General features: G+C 44.8%; 1 protein-coding gene across 1 annotated transcript; it reads left to right on the top strand.

Annotated features, from left to right (window-relative positions):
* Positions 1-248: 248 nt before the first annotated feature.
* On the top strand, positions 249-19,796 carry LOC119186091 (Na(+)/H(+) exchange regulatory cofactor NHE-RF1-like). The gene is made up of 5 exons (XM_075887946.1): positions 249-390; positions 13,719-13,855; positions 14,418-14,606; positions 18,955-19,119; positions 19,761-19,796. Exons 1-5 carry the CDS (start codon positions 249-251, stop codon positions 19,794-19,796), a joined length of 669 nt encoding a protein of 222 aa, XP_075744061.1.
* The last annotated feature ends 546 nt before the right edge of the window (positions 19,797-20,342 follow it).

The following is a 20,342-nucleotide window of genomic DNA, read 5'->3' as shown; positions in this document are numbered from 1 at the left end:
CCATTCGAAAGCGACAATGTGCACAAAGGCGTATTTCAGCCAGCTTATTTGCCAATTGCACTTTCATAACTTGTGGGGTTAACTTGAACATCTTTCTCTCTGCTCGTTCCGTCCTGTTTCCTGTCGCTATATCTGCTGTCGCTTTGTTCTAACGTAATCTTACCCGAAAGCTGCCATCAGAGCACCAGTGGACCCCGCTAAGTCATAGGCCGGGGCTGGAGTTGTGGTGCCGGCCACGTGACTGCCTAATGGGCTCCGACTGCCGGACACTGCAGGCGTTCGGGGCGGCGTTCGCGTCGGCGTTCGGTTCGGCGTGGTCACCTCGCGCGGAGAGCCCGTGCGCCGTGGACTCTTGTCTCCAGGACTGCGTAGTGCCGAGCTGCCCGGCAAGTGAGCGGTGGCCCACGAACTTGCCGCGCCTTCCGATGGCTTAACGCGTTGAGGTGAGTGGGACATTGTTAGAGAGGTCAGCCAAGACCGCGAATGAGGACGCAGAGAAGAGAACTGTGGGAGGGGCCAATGATCGGCTTTCGATTACGGTGATGACGGCTCCCCGCTCGTGACGCTTCTTCTACTTCGGCAACGATTTGTTGGTATGCGACAGAGACGTGGTTCATACCCACGACGAGATATTGGTTGGGAAAGTGAAACGTTAATTTAACGTTAAAATTCGGTACGTCATATGAGAAATGATTGGACGTAAAGTAAGAAGGCAAAACTACGTGTTCAATAAAGAGAACCAGCCAAAGAAAAAACTGGGTTTTTTTGTTACTCTATTGCGCAAAAGAAACAAATTGAACAATAGGAAAAAGATCACAGCCTCGTCGTAAGGGTGAGCAACAAATGTGATAGCAAGAAATTGATTGTCGCGCGAAGAACGACAAGCAGCTAGGTACTTACAGTGTGCATGTCGCTAAAGCACTGAGAAGGACGCTCGAAAAGAACTCACAGGTACACAAAGGACAAGCCTGAACTGACAGCTGTCACAGTTGTTACGTCTGTGTGTTTGAGCAACGCACTTCAATTGTCGACCACACAGACGACGACGACGACGACGACGACAATGATGATGATGATGATGATGATGATGGTGGTGGTGGTGGTGGTGGTGGTGGTGGTGGTGGTGGCCGAAATTGCATCATCATCATTGGGAATTTCTAAAATTTTATCTTTACTAGCACGCAAAGTATTAATCGTGTTCGGAAAATTTAATTCAGCAGCAAAAGAAGTTTTGACCACGCTAAGACAAGCTAACCCAAGACCAACAACCCACAAGACCAAAAATTACAATAATGATACTGTTGTACGTATCCACAAGGAAAGCGAATACTAGCGAACGTGACGGCTACCCCGTCTTAGCGTGCAATAAAAGGATATAATCAACTCTAAACTGCTAAATAATACTGAACACGTCACTGGTACATTACAGCGAAAGGTGTTATAAGACCACAACTCAGGTCACGCACAACGCCGTAGTAGTACGCTGCTGCCACCGCCGGTGTCCGCAACCACATCGCGCGAAATTAGAAAAATAAAGCCTAGCACCAAAGACACAGAGGGGCTCAAAGCCGGGTCCACTGGGTTCCAGCCCAGTATTCTACCACTCCTACCAATGACAAATGACTCTTACCAATGACAATGACAATGAGTATCCTACCAATGACAAAAATAGCATAACGAATGCCGGCCTACTACCCAAAATTTTTTATTATTAATGCTATAGTGGGTATCAAGCAAGTGTGCTTGTAGCAGTTACCCAATGAGTGTTTAGAAGAGGCTCTGAAAAGCTGCTCTTATAGCTTTCGCTGTCACTGTGCTGCGCCTTCCACGCAGGCCTGGCGTTTTTTTTTTATGGGACGTCTTTAGGCACTCTCTGCAATCTAATATGGCGTCGCAAGATTGAAAAGTGCGCAAGATAATCCCCGTACCTATAGAATTCATAATTTCATTCAATAAGTACCGTCTTGTTTCCCTCCCCTGTGTTTGTTCTAAACAAATAGAGCTTCTTATTTCTGCGGTCGAAATGAGCAGGATTTTCAAAAAAGTGCGTTCTACGACATTAAACTCGTTCTCAATATCAATGACATATCATCTCACCTCGATAAAAACATACCGGTTTATACCCTCTTCCATCACTTCCAAGGGGCATTTAAAATAATTCCTCATACACGGGTTCTCCCACAAGTCTCGTGAATAAATTTCGACCCTGTTGTTTACGAATGGCTCTGCGACTTTTCGATACTATCAGTCATCACCCATTTCTCATATAGCCTCTAGTCTCAGGCGCGCCTCGTGGAACTTTGAGAATTTCTAAGATTTGAACATTGGCCAATGAACATGCATTTTACCATGCCAGGCTCAAGCACGCAGGCATCGTAAACCTGCAGTTCAACCTTTCTCTCATAGGCTTACTTTAACAAGCAACTAATATCTGTAAACGTGAGTAAAAGATCCCTTCAAGCTTTCTATTGTCCTCAATCGTTCGTTTCCACTAAACACGTGATAACTGGCTCGAGAATACGAGCAATGTAAATATACACCTGCATTGGTGTGCCGTAACGTTACTTGGTTTGTTCACATGTCAAGCATCTGTGATACAGCTGATTGCTTCTTTGGCTATTTGCATCGTAACCTGCACCATCGTAACCTGCACATCCTCCGGTAAAACTACTAGCATGCTTATTACATCTACCAAAGCTCGAATATGTATGCTCAGTTCGGGATTCACATCACGCTAACCTCTCAACCACTGTGGAATCCGTACTAAATCGCGCAGTTTATTTATTTATTTATTTATTTATTTATTTTGAATACCTCAAAGGCCCCAACTGGGGTATTACATGAGGGATGGGTATTAATTACAGAATAAAAAAGTGATTCGAGGGCAATCTTGAATTGATGTGGGCCAGAGTGGTGCACGGTAGTTGCAGGCAGACGATTCCAGTCCCGTGCGGTTGTCACAAAAAAGGAGCGAAGATGTGCGGTGCTTTGGGCTGGTGGAGATACACTGCGCTTGAATGGTTTGTGCGGCTTGATGAGCGATGGACTGGCAGGATGGCTGGAACTTCGATGGGGACATGATAAAATATGTGAAAAAGGCATAGTCGAGATATGTGATGTCGTGATTCTAGATTAGAAAGGTGAGTACGAGTTTTAGATTTGGAAACACTGGAATTGTAGGTATACTCAGAGTGGATAAAATGCGCAGCACGGTTTTGAATCGATTCGAGAATGTTGGAAAAGTGGGATTGGTGGGGATCCCAGACAGAACATGCATACTCTAATTTTGGACGAACAAGTTTGGCATACGATATCAGTTTAACTGATGGGGGCGCAAGTTTTAAGTGTCTACGTAGAAAACCCAGAGTGCGATTCGTGGAGTTGGCTATGTTAGTCACTTGGGCTGACCAGGAAATGTTACTTGAAAATGTGACACCAAGATATTTGTATTATTCAGCGGGTGAGACTGCAGTGCCGGAAATGGTGTATTCTGCTGACTGGTGATGGGGTCTGCGATGAAAATTATTTGATTGATTTGTGGGGTTTAACGTCCCAAAACCACTATTTGATTATGAGAGACGCCGTATTGGTGGACTCCGGAAATTTCGACTACCTGGGATTCTTTAACGTGCACCCAAATCTGAGTACACGGGCCCACAACATTTCCGCCTCCATCGGAAATGCAGCCGCCACAGCGCCTGCGAAGAAAAGATACCAATGAAGTTTTCTTTATCTTTAAAGACATTAACCACTTATCACACCAGGATACAACTAGATTGAGGTCATTTTGAAGTGTAGTATTGTCTCCGCTGTTTGCTATAGGACGGTATACGACGCAGTCGTCTGCAAAGAGGCGAATGCTTGAAGATATGTTTGATGGAAGGTCATTGATGTAAATGAGAAAAAGTAATGGTCCGAGTACTGTATACCTTGCAGCCCACCAGAGATTACAGAGGAACGGTTAGATGAGACGGAGTTAGCATGCGCGAATTGTTGGGGATTGGTAAGAAAACTGCGAATCCAATTAAATACACTTGTATTATTGTTTAGATGAGAAAGCTTTAGTAGTAGCCGTTGATGCGGGACTTTGTCGAATGCTTTTTCAAAGTCTAAGAAGAGGGCGTCAACAGGTATATTTATGTCAAGGCTGGAACTGATATCATGATAAAATAAAGCTAGTTGTGTGTCACATGAAAATCTTGAGCGAAAGCAGTGCTGACTGGAATGAAAATAGTTATTGCTTACTAAGAAATTGACGATGTTGGAGTAAATCACATGCTCCATTAGTTTGGAGCAAACGCTAGTAAGGGAAATGGGGCGATAACTGCTGCAAAGAGATAAAGGACCTTTTTTAGGCACTGGAACAATCTTGCCCACTCTCCAATCTTCCGGCATCACTCCTGATGGTAGTGACTGCTGAAAAATGTGACAGAGTAGTGTACTAGCAATTTATTTCGTGTTTTTGAGCAGTTTCGCGTTGATACTATGGATGCCGCATGAAGATGTGAGTTTCAGTGAGTCGATTATTTTGCGATGCCGTTTGAGCAGAATGTGATGTCCGGCATCTCACCATGCTTGAGATTAAGAAATGAAGGCATGTTGTCGACAGGTTCAACGGTAAACACGGAAGAAAAAAAGCTGTTAAGTTGTTCGGCGGCCTCGTGATCGGGAATCAGATGATTTTGACCGTTGTGCAGTACTAAAGGTTGGAAAATACTGGGGTTAATTGTGCGCCAGAATCTTTAGGGGTTGTTGCTTAACATAGCGGGCAACTTTTGTGAAAAAAATAAACGTTTTTCTTTGTTAGCAACTTTATCGAATTCTTCTTCTGCAGCGTAGTACCTGTTCCACGCACATGCGCCATTTGACCGCTTTGCCAATCGAAAGGGTCATTTCTTTTTGTTATTTAGGCGTTTTAATGTGATGTTAAACCACGGGGATGACTTTTTCTCCTTTACAGTAATCGTGGGCACATGCTTGGTGAATAGATCTAACATTTTGTTTTTGAATAGCAGCCAATCAACTTCGACCGAACGCTCTGAAAGGTCGATAAGAAAGAAAGCAGCGAATTGCTCGAGATCTGAGTTTATAGCGGAATAATTGCCTTTATCATACATTGGTATATTTTTTGTTGTTTTTGTTGAATGATGTAGTTTACAAGAATAGGACGCATGGATTACTAAGTGGTCACTGAGTCCTGGTAGGAACGTCATCTGGGACACTCTTTCAGGCTCAGAAGCGAGAACAAGGTCAAGAATATTAAGGGAGTTATCACTGTCGCGCGTAGGTTCATCGACTAATTGCGCAAGTCCAAACGTTAGACATGAATTGACGAAATTGCTCTCTATACTGTTTTTTGAAGTAACACATGCTAGGTTAGTCCAAGCTATTACTGAGAAATTGAAGTCACTGAAAAGCAGTATCGGAAAATTTTGATAAGATTCAGTTAAGGGCGAACAACCCCGTGGAATTCAGATACAAAAAGGGGGTCACTACCAGGGGAACGATAGCAAACACTGATTATTGTGGGGGGATGAGAAGCATTACAAGGAATAAACATCATTTCTAAGCACGATGACGCCTTAATTTCGCTACACTGAAGATCTTTATGGCTACCTATTAGTACGCCGCCACCCCGTTTATTAGTACGATCACGTCGAAACACATCGAAATTTGGAAAAAGCTGTAGCAACTTAGTGTCGGTAATAGAAGGGTTAAGCCATGTCTCTGTAATCGCGAACAAATCGGACTCCGTTGTAATAATTAGGCTTTGAAAAGTGTCGGCTTTTGGAAGGATGCTTCTAATGTTGGTATATAAAAACAAAAAGGACTTTCTTCGCGGAGGGGCATGGTTGGGGCTTAAGCGTTTAAAGGGCGCTGTACCTTTTGTGCGTTGTGGTCGCACGTGTAAGTATTCTTACCAACAATTAACTTGTCATGTCGAAGTCTGAACGATTGCCGTTGAGCTATTCTGACTTCAGCAAGATGTTTCCTTGCTTGTAGTGTGTTGGGGGAGAAATCTTCAGATATTCGGTAATTGGAACCCTTCAGTTTATAGGCGCGCGACAGAACTTTATCTTCAGTCTTAAATTGAGCAAATCTAACGTTGATTGGGTGGCTTGTGTTTAAATTGTATTTCCCGAGTCTATGGGCTCTCTCGATTTCCATATGTTCAATAGTGGTGTTTAGTTCTTTGCTGCAGAATTGCAGCACTGAAGCCTCAGATTCTGCCCATGTTTTACGCTCGCGATCCGGAAAACCAAAAAATACGAGGTTAGAACGGTGCGCTCAGTCTTCCGAGTCGTCTAATCTCACCCTGATTGTTGCTATATCTTTTGCATTTTTATCAGAAAGTAACTGGATATCGTCGATTTGCTCTTTTATGCCCATTATCGATTCACAATCACTTTCTATTTTAGTGAGCCTTTTATTAATCTCTCTAATAGCCTGGTCGTTCTGGGATACGTTCTGCTGAATGGATTTTAGTTCTTGCAGCATGGAAACTTGACCAGACTGGAGTTCTTTAAGAACCAGGAGTAAGTAACCGGATGCTTGCGTCTCACCAGAACGAGTGGTAGGACTTGTGTTTAGTCCTATGTCACCTGATAGCGCTAATATCTGTTTGATGTCATGTGCACAATTGACTGCAATTTCTAAACAGCACTTTGGGCGCCGCATAACGAGGGCGACGTGGATACAATGAATATTGATTTTTACCTGCAATACGAAAAGGTGTCGCAGGTAAGTTGCCGTGACCATGGTTGCGGTGTTGCCAAGTCAAATGGGGGCCGCGCAGGGCATGCATGAATATTAGTTACATTTGTTCATTCGGGCTACTTTCATCACACAAGTGTCACCAAACCTATGTCAAGCTTTGATCTTCAAACTCTTGAGCAGGGTCAAATAATCCGAGATTGTGCCTTCTTCGTAAGTTCTAACACCTTCTACGCCATCAGCCTGACTGATATCGAACTCTAGCTTAGCACTTTATTCTGCATGGTCACCCAAAAGGTAGTTTATCCTCCAGCAGCCCGCACTACCGCTTACATGAAATAATACTTTGTTTAGACCGTACAGTACTTGCATTGTCTTCGTGCCAACGTTGTGCAACACTCCAGCCGTACATCTTTGAAGACACCCTTCCATACCATCATCGACTAATTTACGCACTCGTTGTGTAACACTTCCTGATAGCGCGTAGAGGTACTAATAAATAGACTACAGTGAAAACCGTTTCGAGACTTTTAGGTACAAATAAATAAAGTCACGCTGGTGGCCCACAAGAGCGTCAGCATTAGGGTAAAGCCCTACTCGGGCTAGGCGAATACCGCGTCCCTCAAGAGCACTATGTGGGAGACTAGTGTGAGACCATTGAGCTTCATCGCGCGAAGGTCGCCAAAAAGGCACTCTGCCACACGGAGGGTGTCCAGTCTAGTGCTACAAGCATACTAGTCCCTACAAAGTTGTAGCCCACCGCTGCAAGTCATGCGAATGCGCCGGAAAGAAACTTTACCACAGTGACTTCGCATAAGTGTGATCGGAAAAGCCTACATAACGGCTGTTTTCTTCCGTTCATACCTCAGGAAATTCGATATGTACGATCGCGTACAAAAAAAACGAGACACCACAATTTTTTTTCTTTGTTTCCGTATAATCTGTAAATGTGTGACATGCAAGCAGTGCTGTTACAGGCTATATGTGGCACAACGAATGATTTCGGTATCAGGTACTGATGTGCGGCTGCCAATAACTCCTACTGCTGCTGCTGTTCCCTGAGGACGTGTGTATGCGTATACTCCTCTACGATGGCCTCTCTACACGCGCACTGTGCCAAAAAGTCACGTGTAAAATAGCGGCAACCTTGCCGCAGCGAACTGCATCTGAGCGTGGTTTAGTGTCCTGATGCAGCGCATGGTGTTCGGGTTAGTCCACAAAATGACACTTGGCTGCTCCAGAAAATAAGGAGTACAGAATCACTGACGACGTGTTATTGATGGCGTGGTTGGGGTTCAGTTAACCTTGAAGGATTCCCATGCCCAATGAAAAATAACATTCGAAACCGCGTCAAAGATTCGTTCATTTTAATAAGTTTAGCGAATACAACTTTTCTCTTACCCACGCGTAAATTCAATTGATTGAAATAGTATGAAATTACATACGTACAGCCGCAGCCACGTGTGTGTAGAGCGTGGAAGCGGTTGATTTTTTTCTCCGCGCCGCGACACCTTGAGGCAGTTTTCGCCTCTGACGTGGTCGCCCTATCTACTAGGCTGCGCACGCTCCTGACACAACACATCAGACCCCGAAACTGCATCAACGTGTCGCCCCGCAAAGCAGAAACCTGCTACTGGCGCGCTCTATACGTGGCCGCAGCTGTACTACATGAAAAATTGCAATCGCTGGCGGCCGCGACGCATGGAGGTGTTTGGGACAGGCATCGAGCTCAAGCCGCTGGTACAATGCTAAGGTTATCAGAAAATATCCAGATAAAATGCTAAATGCTACAATACAGAAAACAAAAAAGGCGATGCGTCAAGGGCGGGTTCTTTTTTATTCGACACATAACCAAACCCATGCAGACTATGTCGCCGAGGAACGTGTGGTGACCATAGTGAAGATATAAAAATGGTCAAATAGATCCCGAAGTGACAGTTTTTGGGCAAAACGTCCGATTCTTTAGGAACACACCATTTTTCAAACAATCCCAGAACACCGCGCGGCCGTAGGAGAAGTGTGGTAGAAGTGTGGCAATGTGGGAAAAGTGTCTAGTTGAACGAGCCGGCTATTTCGTTTCTGACAACTTGGTGGCACCGTTGTAGCATCAAAAGTGTGGCAGCAGCACAAGTGGTTGAGGTAGTGCGTCGAAATTCACCGGGAGATTCTTGGTTGGTTTGCTCCGAAGCTTTTGCTATTTTGAGACGCAGTTTACGATTGAGGCACTGGCACTTCCATCGCTTAGGCTGCGTCTACTTTCCCACATATGAAGGAGATGCCGGTCAACAACCGATGCTTTCGATGTAATGAAGGCTATTCATTTATAAACGTTAACATACACATCACAGAAATCACTTGCCCGTGTGTTGGCATCCTCAAAATTGTTCGGTGATATCGGTATTTTAGGGGCGAAGCTTTTTATAGCGGAACCCGTTCCTCTCTCGTAGCCGTTGCAGTATGTAACAATTATAACATTTTGACCACCAAGGTAATGCCGGTGAGAGATTTCTTCTGTGCGTTGTTGAACAATTAATAAAAACTAGTGCTCAATGTACAAGCCAACGGCTGCTAATGAGAAATGAGAGACAGGAGCATTCGGCTTTTAGTTAATGCGCACGCTGCAATTCTCATTAGCAGCCATTGGCATGTACATTGAGCAATATCTGACAAGAAAGGGTTGCTACGTTATACTCGCCGGGCGTAACCTCTTTGGTTTTAGAAAGGTTTAGCGAGCATTGGGCCACAGTGCCATGAATACAGTGAACGAGTATATAGCATGAAGTCGAGGTGGTTAAGGTGGGAAGTAGGTACGAAGCGCAAGCCATAACACAGTAAAAGCCGAATTCTCCTGTCTCTCATTCCGCATTAGCAGCCATTAGCATGTACCTTGAGCACAATCTGACAAGAAAGGGTTGCTACATTGTACTAGCCGGGCGTAACCTCCTTTGTTTTAGAAAGGTTTAGCGAGCGTTGAGCCGCCGTGCCATAAATACAGTGAAGTAGTATATGCCATAAAGTCGAGGTGGTTAAAGGTGGGAAGCAGGTACGAAGCGCAAGCCATAAGAAAGTGAAAGCTGAATTCTCCTGCCTCTCATTTACCATTAGCAGCCATTTGCATGTAAGCTGAGCACTATCTAACAAGAAAGGGTTACTACGTTATAGCCGCTGGCCGTAACCTCCTTGGTTTTAGAAAGGTTTTGCGAGCGTTGGGCCGCAGAGCCATGAATACAGTGAACTAGTATATACCATGAAGTCGAGGTGATTAGTGGTGGGAAGTAGACACGAAGCGCAAGCCGTAAGAAAGTGTGCGTGTGCCACCTCATGTTCAGTTCTTGGAATGTCCGCTGGATGGCGGTGCTTCTATATCGGGAATATATGATGAAAAAATGCGAGATGGTGGTACTTTGAGTGTTGAATAGATGGACGAACGGACACACAGACAGATGCATGTACGGACTCACGGATGGCTGTAGCGACGAATGGACGTATGCACGGATGCAGGGGTGGATGCATGGACGAACGCAGGGACGGACGCACACACGGACGTGCGGACGCACGAACAGACGCGCGCACGGACGGGCGAAAGGACACACGGATGGTCACACACGCAAACGCACGGACGGACGGAAGCAAGAACGAATGGATGGACGGATGCTTCGCCCCACTCTCCATCATTCACTCCGTGGATAAGCTGCCATTTTTTTTCTTATCTCTGTTTTTCTTTGCGTCTTTCTTGCCTTTGTTTATCTTTGTTTCTTTCTTTTTCTCTATGTCCTGCCTTCTATTCCTTCCTTCCCCGCCGCGGTGGTCTAGTGGCTAAAATACTCGGCTGCTCACCCGCAGGTCGCGGGATCGAATCCCGGCAGCGGCGGCTGCATTTCTAATGGAGGCGGAAATGTTGTAGGCCCGTGTGCTCAGATTTGGGTGCATGTTAAAGAACCCCTCGTGGTCAAAATTTCCGGAGCCCACCACTACGACGTCTCTCATAATCATATGGTGGTTTGGGGGCTTTAAACCCTACATATCAATTCTGTCCCTTTCTGTCTCTTTCTCTCGCTTCCTATTTGTTTCTGTCTTTCTCTCTAGTTCTTTCGGCTGTCACTTCTCGCTATTTGTGTATTTCGCCTTTATATTTTATGCTTTACTCTCTTCCTGGCTCCTCACTCTAACTCTCCCTTCTCCTCGCTATTCGAACGTTTGAGGTTTATTTGCCAGATCTGGTAATTCGTGAGACATGCGTCGTCATGGTGCCGAAGCAGAAGGTGTGTTTGTCCACTCCAGGTTAGGCTCTACCACGAGTACAACAGAAAACAGCAGACAAGATCAAAAAAGCACAGACTCACATAGGCTAATCTTAATATATCGGAATATGGATGAATGACACAAAACTGATGTACGAGTTCCGTAGAGCACAATAAAGACCAATGAACGGAATACAAATCTATACACGCCTATTCTGTGCTCTACCAGCGTGCCTGATATCCAATGGTTTCAGACGCTCGCCTATAGATCATGGGTCCGTGCGGGCTCGAAGACGATGATGATGATGGTGGTGATGATGATGATGATGATGATGATGATGATGATCTAAAAGCACCGCTCACACCCACTCTGGGAGACAGGCCAAGAAATGAGTGATCAACTAGAGGAGATCACGTGGTCGATCTCGTTCTTTTTCTGCTTCTCCTCTTCCCATGGCTCATACCCAAAGCAGCCGATTCGCATAGAGGTGAATTGTTTAGAGGCGAAGCGTCTTATGGCGTGGGTCGTGTCGCTCCTCCGTATGTATGTATGTATGTATGTATGTATGTATGTATGTATGTATGTATGTATGTATGTATGTATGTATGTATGTATGTATGTATGTATGTATGTATGTATGTATGTATGTATGTATGTATGTATAGTGGTGACACATACCCGCTCTAGAGCGGGTATTTGCCACAGGGGTTGCGAGATGGGAGATGGCGGTTCTTGGAGTGTTTACTAGATCGACGCATGGATGGACGCATGGACAGACGGATGGACACATGCATTTACGCGTAGGCGGATGGAAGCAAGAAAGAACGGACGGACGGAAGCACGGACGGGCTGATGACGCTTCGCACCACTCATCATCATTCACTCCGTGGATATGTTGTGATTTTTTTTTTCAGTGTTTTTTCACAACCTTTCTTCGAATCTCGTTCCACACAGAATTCAGCCCCCAGAATGTCTTCTTTTCTTTGTCTTCATTGCCATCTTTTCTCTTTCTCCCTCTGTACTGGTTGTTTCGCCCAAGAGAGTGATTGCATCCCGTGCTGAAGAAATCGGTGCACGTGTTCTGGGAGCTAAGCAGTAGAAGAAGATCACGACGATGAAGAACAGAACGAGAAGAGCACATGCTAGTTCATAATAATAATAGCATTCTGTTTCAGACCCACAAACTATGCCCAAAAAACCTCCGCTTTTAAAATTATATTTAAATTTATATAAGTTAACAGCCCAAGTGTTTCACTAGTGTGAAGACAGATAATCAGAGAAGCAAGCGGCTTCGGGTGCGCGTTGAGAGGCATATAAGGATCATATAGCCCCGAGCACTGAAATTCCTAATGCTTCAAACTGCTCCAAAACTCCCATCGACATCACCAACACAGCCACTGCATGTGCATAATAGGCGCGCACTCAGGAAGAAAAAGAAGCGTGGGTGCACGAGTGAGGTCTCGATTCTTGGGTTCTATCCTGTGGAAGAAGACGTATCACTTGGGACTACGTGAACTAAGCCGTCTATATGCGGGACAATGGACACTTCGTCCGCCCATGTAAGCAGTTTTCTTCTTATGGCTTAGTAACAAGGGCATGGTTAACTGAGTGGTGTTCTACCTTAGTTATCTGGATGCAGTATGACGCCATGACATGGTGCAATGAAAAATGTAATTGGCTACAACATTGCAAGCTTTCCGCTAATTACGCAACTATCTTTCAGCACTTTGGTGGGTCTAACTGCATTAATGTGTTTATTAGCCTTGTCTGGCAAGCTTGTAGCTTATCTCGTCACCAACATGTCTTGTAGAATCTGTGTAGTGGGAAACAAAGGTTAAGTTGACACCCTTGAAGATCGGCCTGACAACCCGGGTCTCGTTATTGAAAACGGACTACTTTGCCGTGTCTTAAAACATAATGGCTTAATTCCATAATACGGAAAAGGAATGCAAGGGATTGTGACACAATACGCGAACAGCGCTGCTCATACATTATGCAATGTCGAAGAGAACAGTTGCGTGGAGTGTCTCTAGCTACTGCGTAACGGTGAAATCGACTCTTAATACAACAAGCGTGAACAGTAGGGTGACTACAGTGGCCAATACAAATGTTTTTAGACAGCATTGTGGAATTCGACCACCCTGAAACACCACTCATAAACAGCAAACGCAAATTTTTTTTTTGTAGAATGAACACTGAAGTCAACTAAAATAAAACACGCCATGCCAGAGCTTTGCAAAACATTTTACATATACAGTTCAAGCCTTTCACTAAGTAACCTAGTAATATTTCCAGCTAATGAATTAAAGCTTTAAAGCTAAAAAATTTATTTCTAGGGCTGTAAAATTTCAAACTAAACACAGCCTGCAACAATGAACGCTGCACCTACAAATTCTATTTTATACTAGGTAGAGCTAGCGGCTAACTTCTATAGCATCCAACTCGGCTTGACAAAACACTTTCGCACACGCACACGCACACACACATGACTGTGTGTGTGTGATGTGCGCGCGTGCGCGAGTTCTCAGGAGCTTCCGGTAGCTCTAATTCACGAGCGAATAATGAACTACATTACCATTTATTTCATTTTTTCCACGGCTGGATAAAGAATCATTGAACTTCTCGTTTTCTGAAGGGAAGTCCACCAGCTTGTGTGCTCAGGCCGCCAAAACAGTCGTCGCCGTCAACTGTAGCGGGAACTTCCACTTCCGGAATCACGACGCAACTTGCCAAATCTCCTGCGGCGCGCCTGTGCCATTTAGTTCGCAGGCCCGAATATGACGGCTATGGGTTTAAACTGATTCCGGCCACGCAGGGCTATCTTCCACGGCTGTCAGCCGTAGAACCCGGAAGCCCAGCTGAGGCCGCTGGCCTGCGATCCAATGACACTGTCGTTGAGGTGACATGCCACTTTGTCCTTCTCGACGTTAGATGTAGACTCAAGGAATATTTTTACCCCAGAGCACACAAAAGCGTGTGTCTAAATGTTTCACCTGAACCTCGTCAGTGGTCACGCCTGGTGCCATATTTAATAACATTGTTCAGCGGCAGTACGCAAATGCAAACAGCTTTGAATAAGAGAAGAGGTCATTGCGTGTCCAAAAGCACATGTCTTGCCCGTGCTCTTTTGTTAACCGGTTTGAGTTCCTCCTTACACCTGGCTGCCTAGTGTTTTTACTCTGTGTGCTGAAGTGCTGAAGGTTTTTATTGATTTCAAATCTGACAAGGCTAATTTTTGACATCCCACTTTCAAATGATTAAAAATATATACAATAGCCAGAAGCAAAGGAAAATTCTGTTAATAAGTACCGTGGTATGTCCTTTCATAAAGATTTCTACAAAGTTTACTAAGATCAAGATTGAACATGTCAAAAGCTCATGCACTCGTGGAGTAACACTGCCTACGGTGAATTCATGTGTTAGAGTTCACCTGTATTTCGTGTCACGCATCTACCAAGCAGGTAAACGGGGCGATCTTGGATGGCCTCGGACATGAAGATGTGGTGCAGCTCGTCAAGTCCACACCTAACGAAGCTCGACTCGTGGTCGTAGACGACGAAACCGCTGCCTGGTACAAGAGGCGCGGCATCGCCCTTCGCGGCGACAACCTCAACGTCGTTCGCACGAGCTCCAAAAACTCATCGAGGAAGGTTCGCTCGAAGGGCAGAACAACCTCCGGGAGCATAAATTGGTCATCAGGAAGCCTGACGTCGAGCGTAAGCGTTGCATGTCTGACCGGGCAAGTTTATGCCCTCAAGTGCGCTGACTGGTAATCGTAGTGACCAATAGGACGCTGACTGTCAATCAAAGAACAGTGAGTCACACAAATGGAGCCGGAGGTCTTGAATGCTAGCTTTGAAACGTAAATTTCAAGAATATCTTCATTCAAACTAATGATGGAACTTTCGTAGATCTTACAGCAGGCGAAAGGATATCTGTTTCATGTGGCCTTTTAAAAGCCTCCAGTTAGTGCATTAACCTACTACTAATCTTTGTTGCGGTTCAGCTTTCCTAAACCACAAGAAGAATATAAAAGACGTCGTAGCAGATGTTTTTAAAATGTCGACCACCTAGATTTTTTTAACGTACACCTAAGTCCTATACTGGCCTCTAGCCTTCCCGCCTCTATCGAAAATGTGCCTCGCATGCCCAATATTCAACCCAACAACCTTCAGGTCACCAGTTGAGCACCATAACCACACAATGGCCGTTGGCGCGTAAGCCTCTAACGTTTAGAAAGCGCTAAAACAAACACCATTCAGAACAACTAAATGTCAACCTGTTGTTGTGTGCAGGTCATCTAGGCTCTGATATACGAACAAAAGACAGCTTTGATGCTCCGCTATAGTAGAGTGCTTGTAAAGCGTTTCCACGTTTTCCAGCACCTGTAAGTGAAGCGTCCATCATCAATTTTTGAGCATACCTACATAAGTTTCTTGCAGCGTTAAATTACAAGTGTTCAAATTGTGCACATTTTTTTTCGCGTACATATTCGTGCTTAATCCTACCACGTATCGACTTCTGTATATAAAGTATCGTCCACAGACGGACACTTCGAAACTATATGTAGACAGCAACCTCCAAACAACCTTTTCTTTTTTAGAATTACTAAGCTTCGTTTCGATAAATCCCGAAAACATCCGTATATTCGTGTGTCATATAAGATGCTGCAAACGCACAGTGCTTAATCAAAAGGAGGCTGAGCAGTCAGGCTAGAGGCTTACACTGCACAGTTGTATATTGACCTTTATTAGCTAAATAGCGCTCCTATAAGCTGTATTTCTTCATAAAAGATTGCGCTTTCTCTTAAAAAATTGATTGTACCGCATGTTTTTCTTCAAAGAATACTAACACTCACATATGGAATCAAGTTATCAAGGCATCATGATGTCCGCCTACTCTGCGAGCTAGGAATAAACAGTGTGCGATAATCTGCAAGTCGGCTTTCCTGTACGGCTTATTTTCCAACCAACAACTCTCCTTCACACACTGCTTTTCTCTCTCATTGTGCAGCGAAGGCACACGAGCGCGCAAGTACAACAAAATGTCACCTCTCCGAATTCCAGCGAGGCACGCGAGCACGCGGCTACAACACAATGAGCGAGAAAAGCAGTCTGTGAACGAGAGTTTTTGGCTGGAACAAAAACCTTGCAGGAAAGCCGTCTTCTAGATTATTGCAAACTGTCCATTGTGAAGCTTTGCGGTAAGGAAATCTGTGACAGATAGGCAGACCTTCGCGCACTTCCATAAAAATGATAAAATTAAAAAAATAGGTCACAGCTGTGCCGCAAAGCCGAAGCAATGAACAAGGCAGCAACAATTTGAAAGGTCGCGCGCCGAATGGAAACGCGCCCCGCGTTTCTCGCGCACAAATTACGCATGAAACGTACTCACAGGTACGGATGCACGCGAACAAGCGTCTCGTTTGTTACTTCGCTGAGTCTGAAAATCGCGCGCTTTTCGTGAACGGAGACTGCTATGATTGCAGTGACCTTTGCGCTGCCGGTAACTACAGCAGAATTGTTCCACGTAAAGCACGAGGCCAGCCAAGGCGTACGATCCTGCCCTCCTCACCACCGCGAGATAAGGGTGCGCGAGGGAGCCTAGCTCCCCTTTTCTAAGCCGCGCAAAATACGAGTAGGAGATTAGAGTGGGCCCCACGGCGCGATGTGCCGACGTGCGTTCATTGCGCCATCTTTCAGATAATGCTGAAAACACCGCAGCGGTAAGTGGTAGATATAAATTGCTTGCCGTTTGAACGGTTCAGAACGTTCTCCGGGGTGGCTCAGTAGTTAACACCTCGCCTTCACGGCGCAGAGGTCCCACGCTCGATTCTGCTTGCCGGAGTGTTTTTTCCTGGATGTTTAGGGGCAAAGCTCCTTAAGGCGGGGGCTGTGCGTCCCCTGTATGTAGCCACCTCTCGTTTAGTTCTTGCAGTGTTCACTAGATGACGGTACTTGTAGCTGCTGATGAAAAGACGCAAAATGGTATAAACTAGACGCCGGTACTTGTTGTTAATAATGGAAGATGTGAGATGTTATAAAATAGGAATCAGGTCACACATGGCGCGTGTCATTGGTGGAAGGCAAACGTTCGATTTAGTGCAGCGACGTACGCTAGGGAGAGCGTTGTAATAAAATCGAGTGGGCAAAATGTACGGAAGATTCATGGTTTACCAGGTTTATCTCCGGAGCTCCACCCACTCATCATCATTCACTTTGTGGATAAGGCGGCACTTTTTTCTTTCTTGCGTTTTCATATATATAGATAAGCATGCATATACGGTGCAAGACATAGACGCCGACGTCGAAGCCGGCGGCAAAATTCAGCCGAGAGAGTCTATATATTTGCTATCGCAATTAAAGAGAAGTGGCAAGACATAATTCTGGGTCGAGGTCCACCTCGCAATAAAACAGTATATTTTAACGTGAACACAACTATTCACTGTACACACTAATTTTTTGTTCTTCCCAAGCCAGAGGAAGCGTGTCATAACAACCTCTAATTTACTCTAATTGAAAAGCTACGGCAAATGCAAGCACGGTTCAAACCTCAAAATTACGGTATAGAAGGTAATGGTACTCAGCTGTTCCCTCTGTTTAAATTATTGAATATATGAGCTGATGGTATTTAGCGTAGCTGAATTCGAAAAAGCACTTTTATATTACTCTAATTGAAAGACTACGACAAGTACAAGCACGTTTCAAGCCTCACAGAAGGTAATTGTAGCCAGCTGTTCCATCTATCTAAATTTATAAATATATGAGCTAATGTGATTTGGCGTAGCTGAATTTGAAAACCCGGAGATCCTAGTTAAAAACTTGAATACGTGCCCTAATTAGATTTCGATATTCAAAGCAGCTGAAGGATCGCAAGGCCTTTTAGTTTCACTAATGTATAGGTTTTGAAATGACGCCTGTCACACTTGTTGACATTGTTTATTCAAAGTGAAGATAGAGAAACTGCTTTATAAAATAAGACGATTAGAACAAGAGAAATTGAGGAATGAAGTTTGTTTTCAGCTCATGTCTAGAAAATATTTTCTTGTTTTTACTACACCATTTTTAGACGAAAAATCATCAGGTCTCGCACATTGCAGAGGTAATTTACTGCAATGCATTGATCAAGTAGCAGGCCCGCGAGGTGGTGGTCAGGCAAGGTCTTGACGTCCCCACGCGGGAGACCTAAGGCCCGGTTGGGGAAAACTCTGCCGGACTTCCAATAAAGCTGTTACAAACCAACCAATTGATCATGTAGCAGCTTATGCCTTATTTGTGTTTCTTTGGACCAAGTGTTAGCAGGCGTGTTGATGGAAGTGCATAAGTTGAGTAGTTGTGCGTATATCGCGGGCTCAAAAAGCAGGTACATTGATCTATTATGTTGAGAGTACATGCTGGTATGACATCACGTTGGCTTTCATGTTAAAGCGCGGACGTCGCGTTTATCACGAAGATGCGCACAACATGGTGTGATGATATGCATATGGTCTGGTCTAGGGGTTTTAATATGGAAAGTAACTGTCAAGAAAGATAGATAGATAGATATATGAACAGATAGATAGATAGATAGATAGATAGATAGATAGATAGATAGATAGATAGATAGATAGATAGATAGATAGATGTGTGAGGTTTATTGTCCCAAAACTACCACATGATTATGAGAAACGACGTAGTGCAGGGCTCCGGAAATTTCGACCACCTGGGGTTCTTTAACGTTCACCAAAATCTGAGCACACGGGCCTAAAACATTTCCGCCTTCATCGGAAACGCAGCCGCCGCACCGGGATTTGATCCCGTGACCTGCGGGTCAGCAGCCGAGTACCTTAGCCACTAGACCACCGCAGCGGGGCCAGATAGATAGATAATATGCCACAAAAGCCCAAGTGCCTCTGGTTCACTAAGAAATGCCTAGCATTTAAAACGATGTTGTGTACCAACATCTTTTTTCTAGCACTATTTATTTTTTTTACTTCACTAGCTTTCGTTATATACACAGGAGCTTGCGGGTGGTCTTCGCTTGTGCTACCTGCGCAAGTGGCCGGACTATGAGGGGTACGGCTTCAGTCTCCGAGAATACGAAGAGAACTTTTTCATCACGGCCGTAGTCCCCGACAGCCCCGCCGAGCTTCGTGGACTTCGCAATGATGACAGGCTCATCGAAGTATGCACACAAGGGATCATGTGGATTTCTTTCATAGGTCGCCACTTGTGTCTTTTGGCTTTCCTGTATATGTTGGCGCGCGTTGCACGACGTACAGATTCCCTCCCGTGGCAAGCCTCCTGGTTGTCTTGAAAAACTTTTTATGTAAATCGTGTGAGGCGCCTAAAGTGCGTGGATGTACAGTGAAGGATAGTATTGATAAAAACAATGTTTTAGAGAAAGACGCCTAGTAATACGAAACTTGTTGGAAAACAGAGAGGCGTAGCTGTAAGCTCGCAAACAGCAATAGTAGCCTCGAATGCTCCGGATTAAAAAGCATCGCATGGAATAATTGTACTGCGCTCCAGTTCTACCTAGAAGGTATCCCGCTCGGCCAGTGTTTCAAGGGAGATTTCTTTCACGGTAAGAGATAACACATGGAGAATACATGAGCCGGATAAAGGTAAGGCTTGTTCGGAGATGTGCATGGGTTATCTAAAATATTAGCCAAACTTTGAGCTTAACACGTTAAAACATGCACTAACTAATAGGCGGAAACGCAAGCGTTTAGCAGAACCAAAGTCCTAATGCTAGTCCTATAATACAGAGCTGGACATATTGCGAGGTTATTGTTTGCACCCATGTACTTTGCAACTGTGCAGGTGAACGCGGTATCAGTGGAAAACCGGAGCTACTAGGAAATAATGTGGCGCATCGGCAAGGAGCCGGACCAAGTAGACTTGCTGGTCATCGACCATGAGACAGACGAGGCCTTCGCGAGCCGTCAGCAGAAGCCCAGTGGTCAGGCGGACGGTGTCCTGAGGCGCTGGACACCCGCCCGACGACCTCGGTTAACTTTTATGAAAACGAAAAAACAGGTATGGCAAGTCGTTATTAATATTCCACAGTGATTTGCTTTTCCAATAAAATATATTTATGGTTCACTGAGACATAACAGTAGCTGTACGTAAGTCACAAGTTTCAGTCCTGAGCCACGTATTTAGGTTTCGGTTGTTGCCATGAAACACCTTTTGACACATAGTAACCAAGCGGGCTCATATGAGTTATCCTCGTAGCATTTTTTATGGCTTTCATTTCTATATATCCCTATTTTTTTTTTCAATTACAGACGCCCAAAGTAGAAGCCGCAGGCACTGAGGGATTTGTGATTCCACACGCCCTTGAATCGGCTAATGACGCTGAACATGACAAGGCTATCAGCGAAGAAGACCTCGTCGTGAAGG

Source organism: Rhipicephalus microplus, chromosome 3 (assembly GCF_043290135.1).
Source record: "Rhipicephalus microplus isolate Deutch F79 chromosome 3, USDA_Rmic, whole genome shotgun sequence".
Lineage (NCBI taxonomy): Eukaryota > Metazoa > Arthropoda > Arachnida > Ixodida > Ixodidae > Rhipicephalus > Rhipicephalus microplus.
This window is presented reverse-complemented; position numbering and strand designations above follow the sequence as displayed.

What these genes read in the sequence shown, in the direction of transcription:
- LOC119186091 (XM_075887946.1), top strand. Translation starts at nt 249, where the DNA reads ATGGGCTCCGACTGCCGGACACTGCAGGCGTTCGGGGCGGCGTTCGCG. An exon ending in CCAAAAACTCATCGAGGAAG is followed by an intron (nt 14,607 to 18,954) that starts GTTCGCTCGAAG and finishes TTATATACACAG; the next exon opens with GAGCTTGCGGGTGGTCTTCG. An exon ending in ATGATGACAGGCTCATCGAA is followed by an intron (nt 19,120 to 19,760) that starts GTATGCACACAA and finishes GCAACTGTGCAG; the next exon opens with GTGAACGCGGTATCAGTGGA.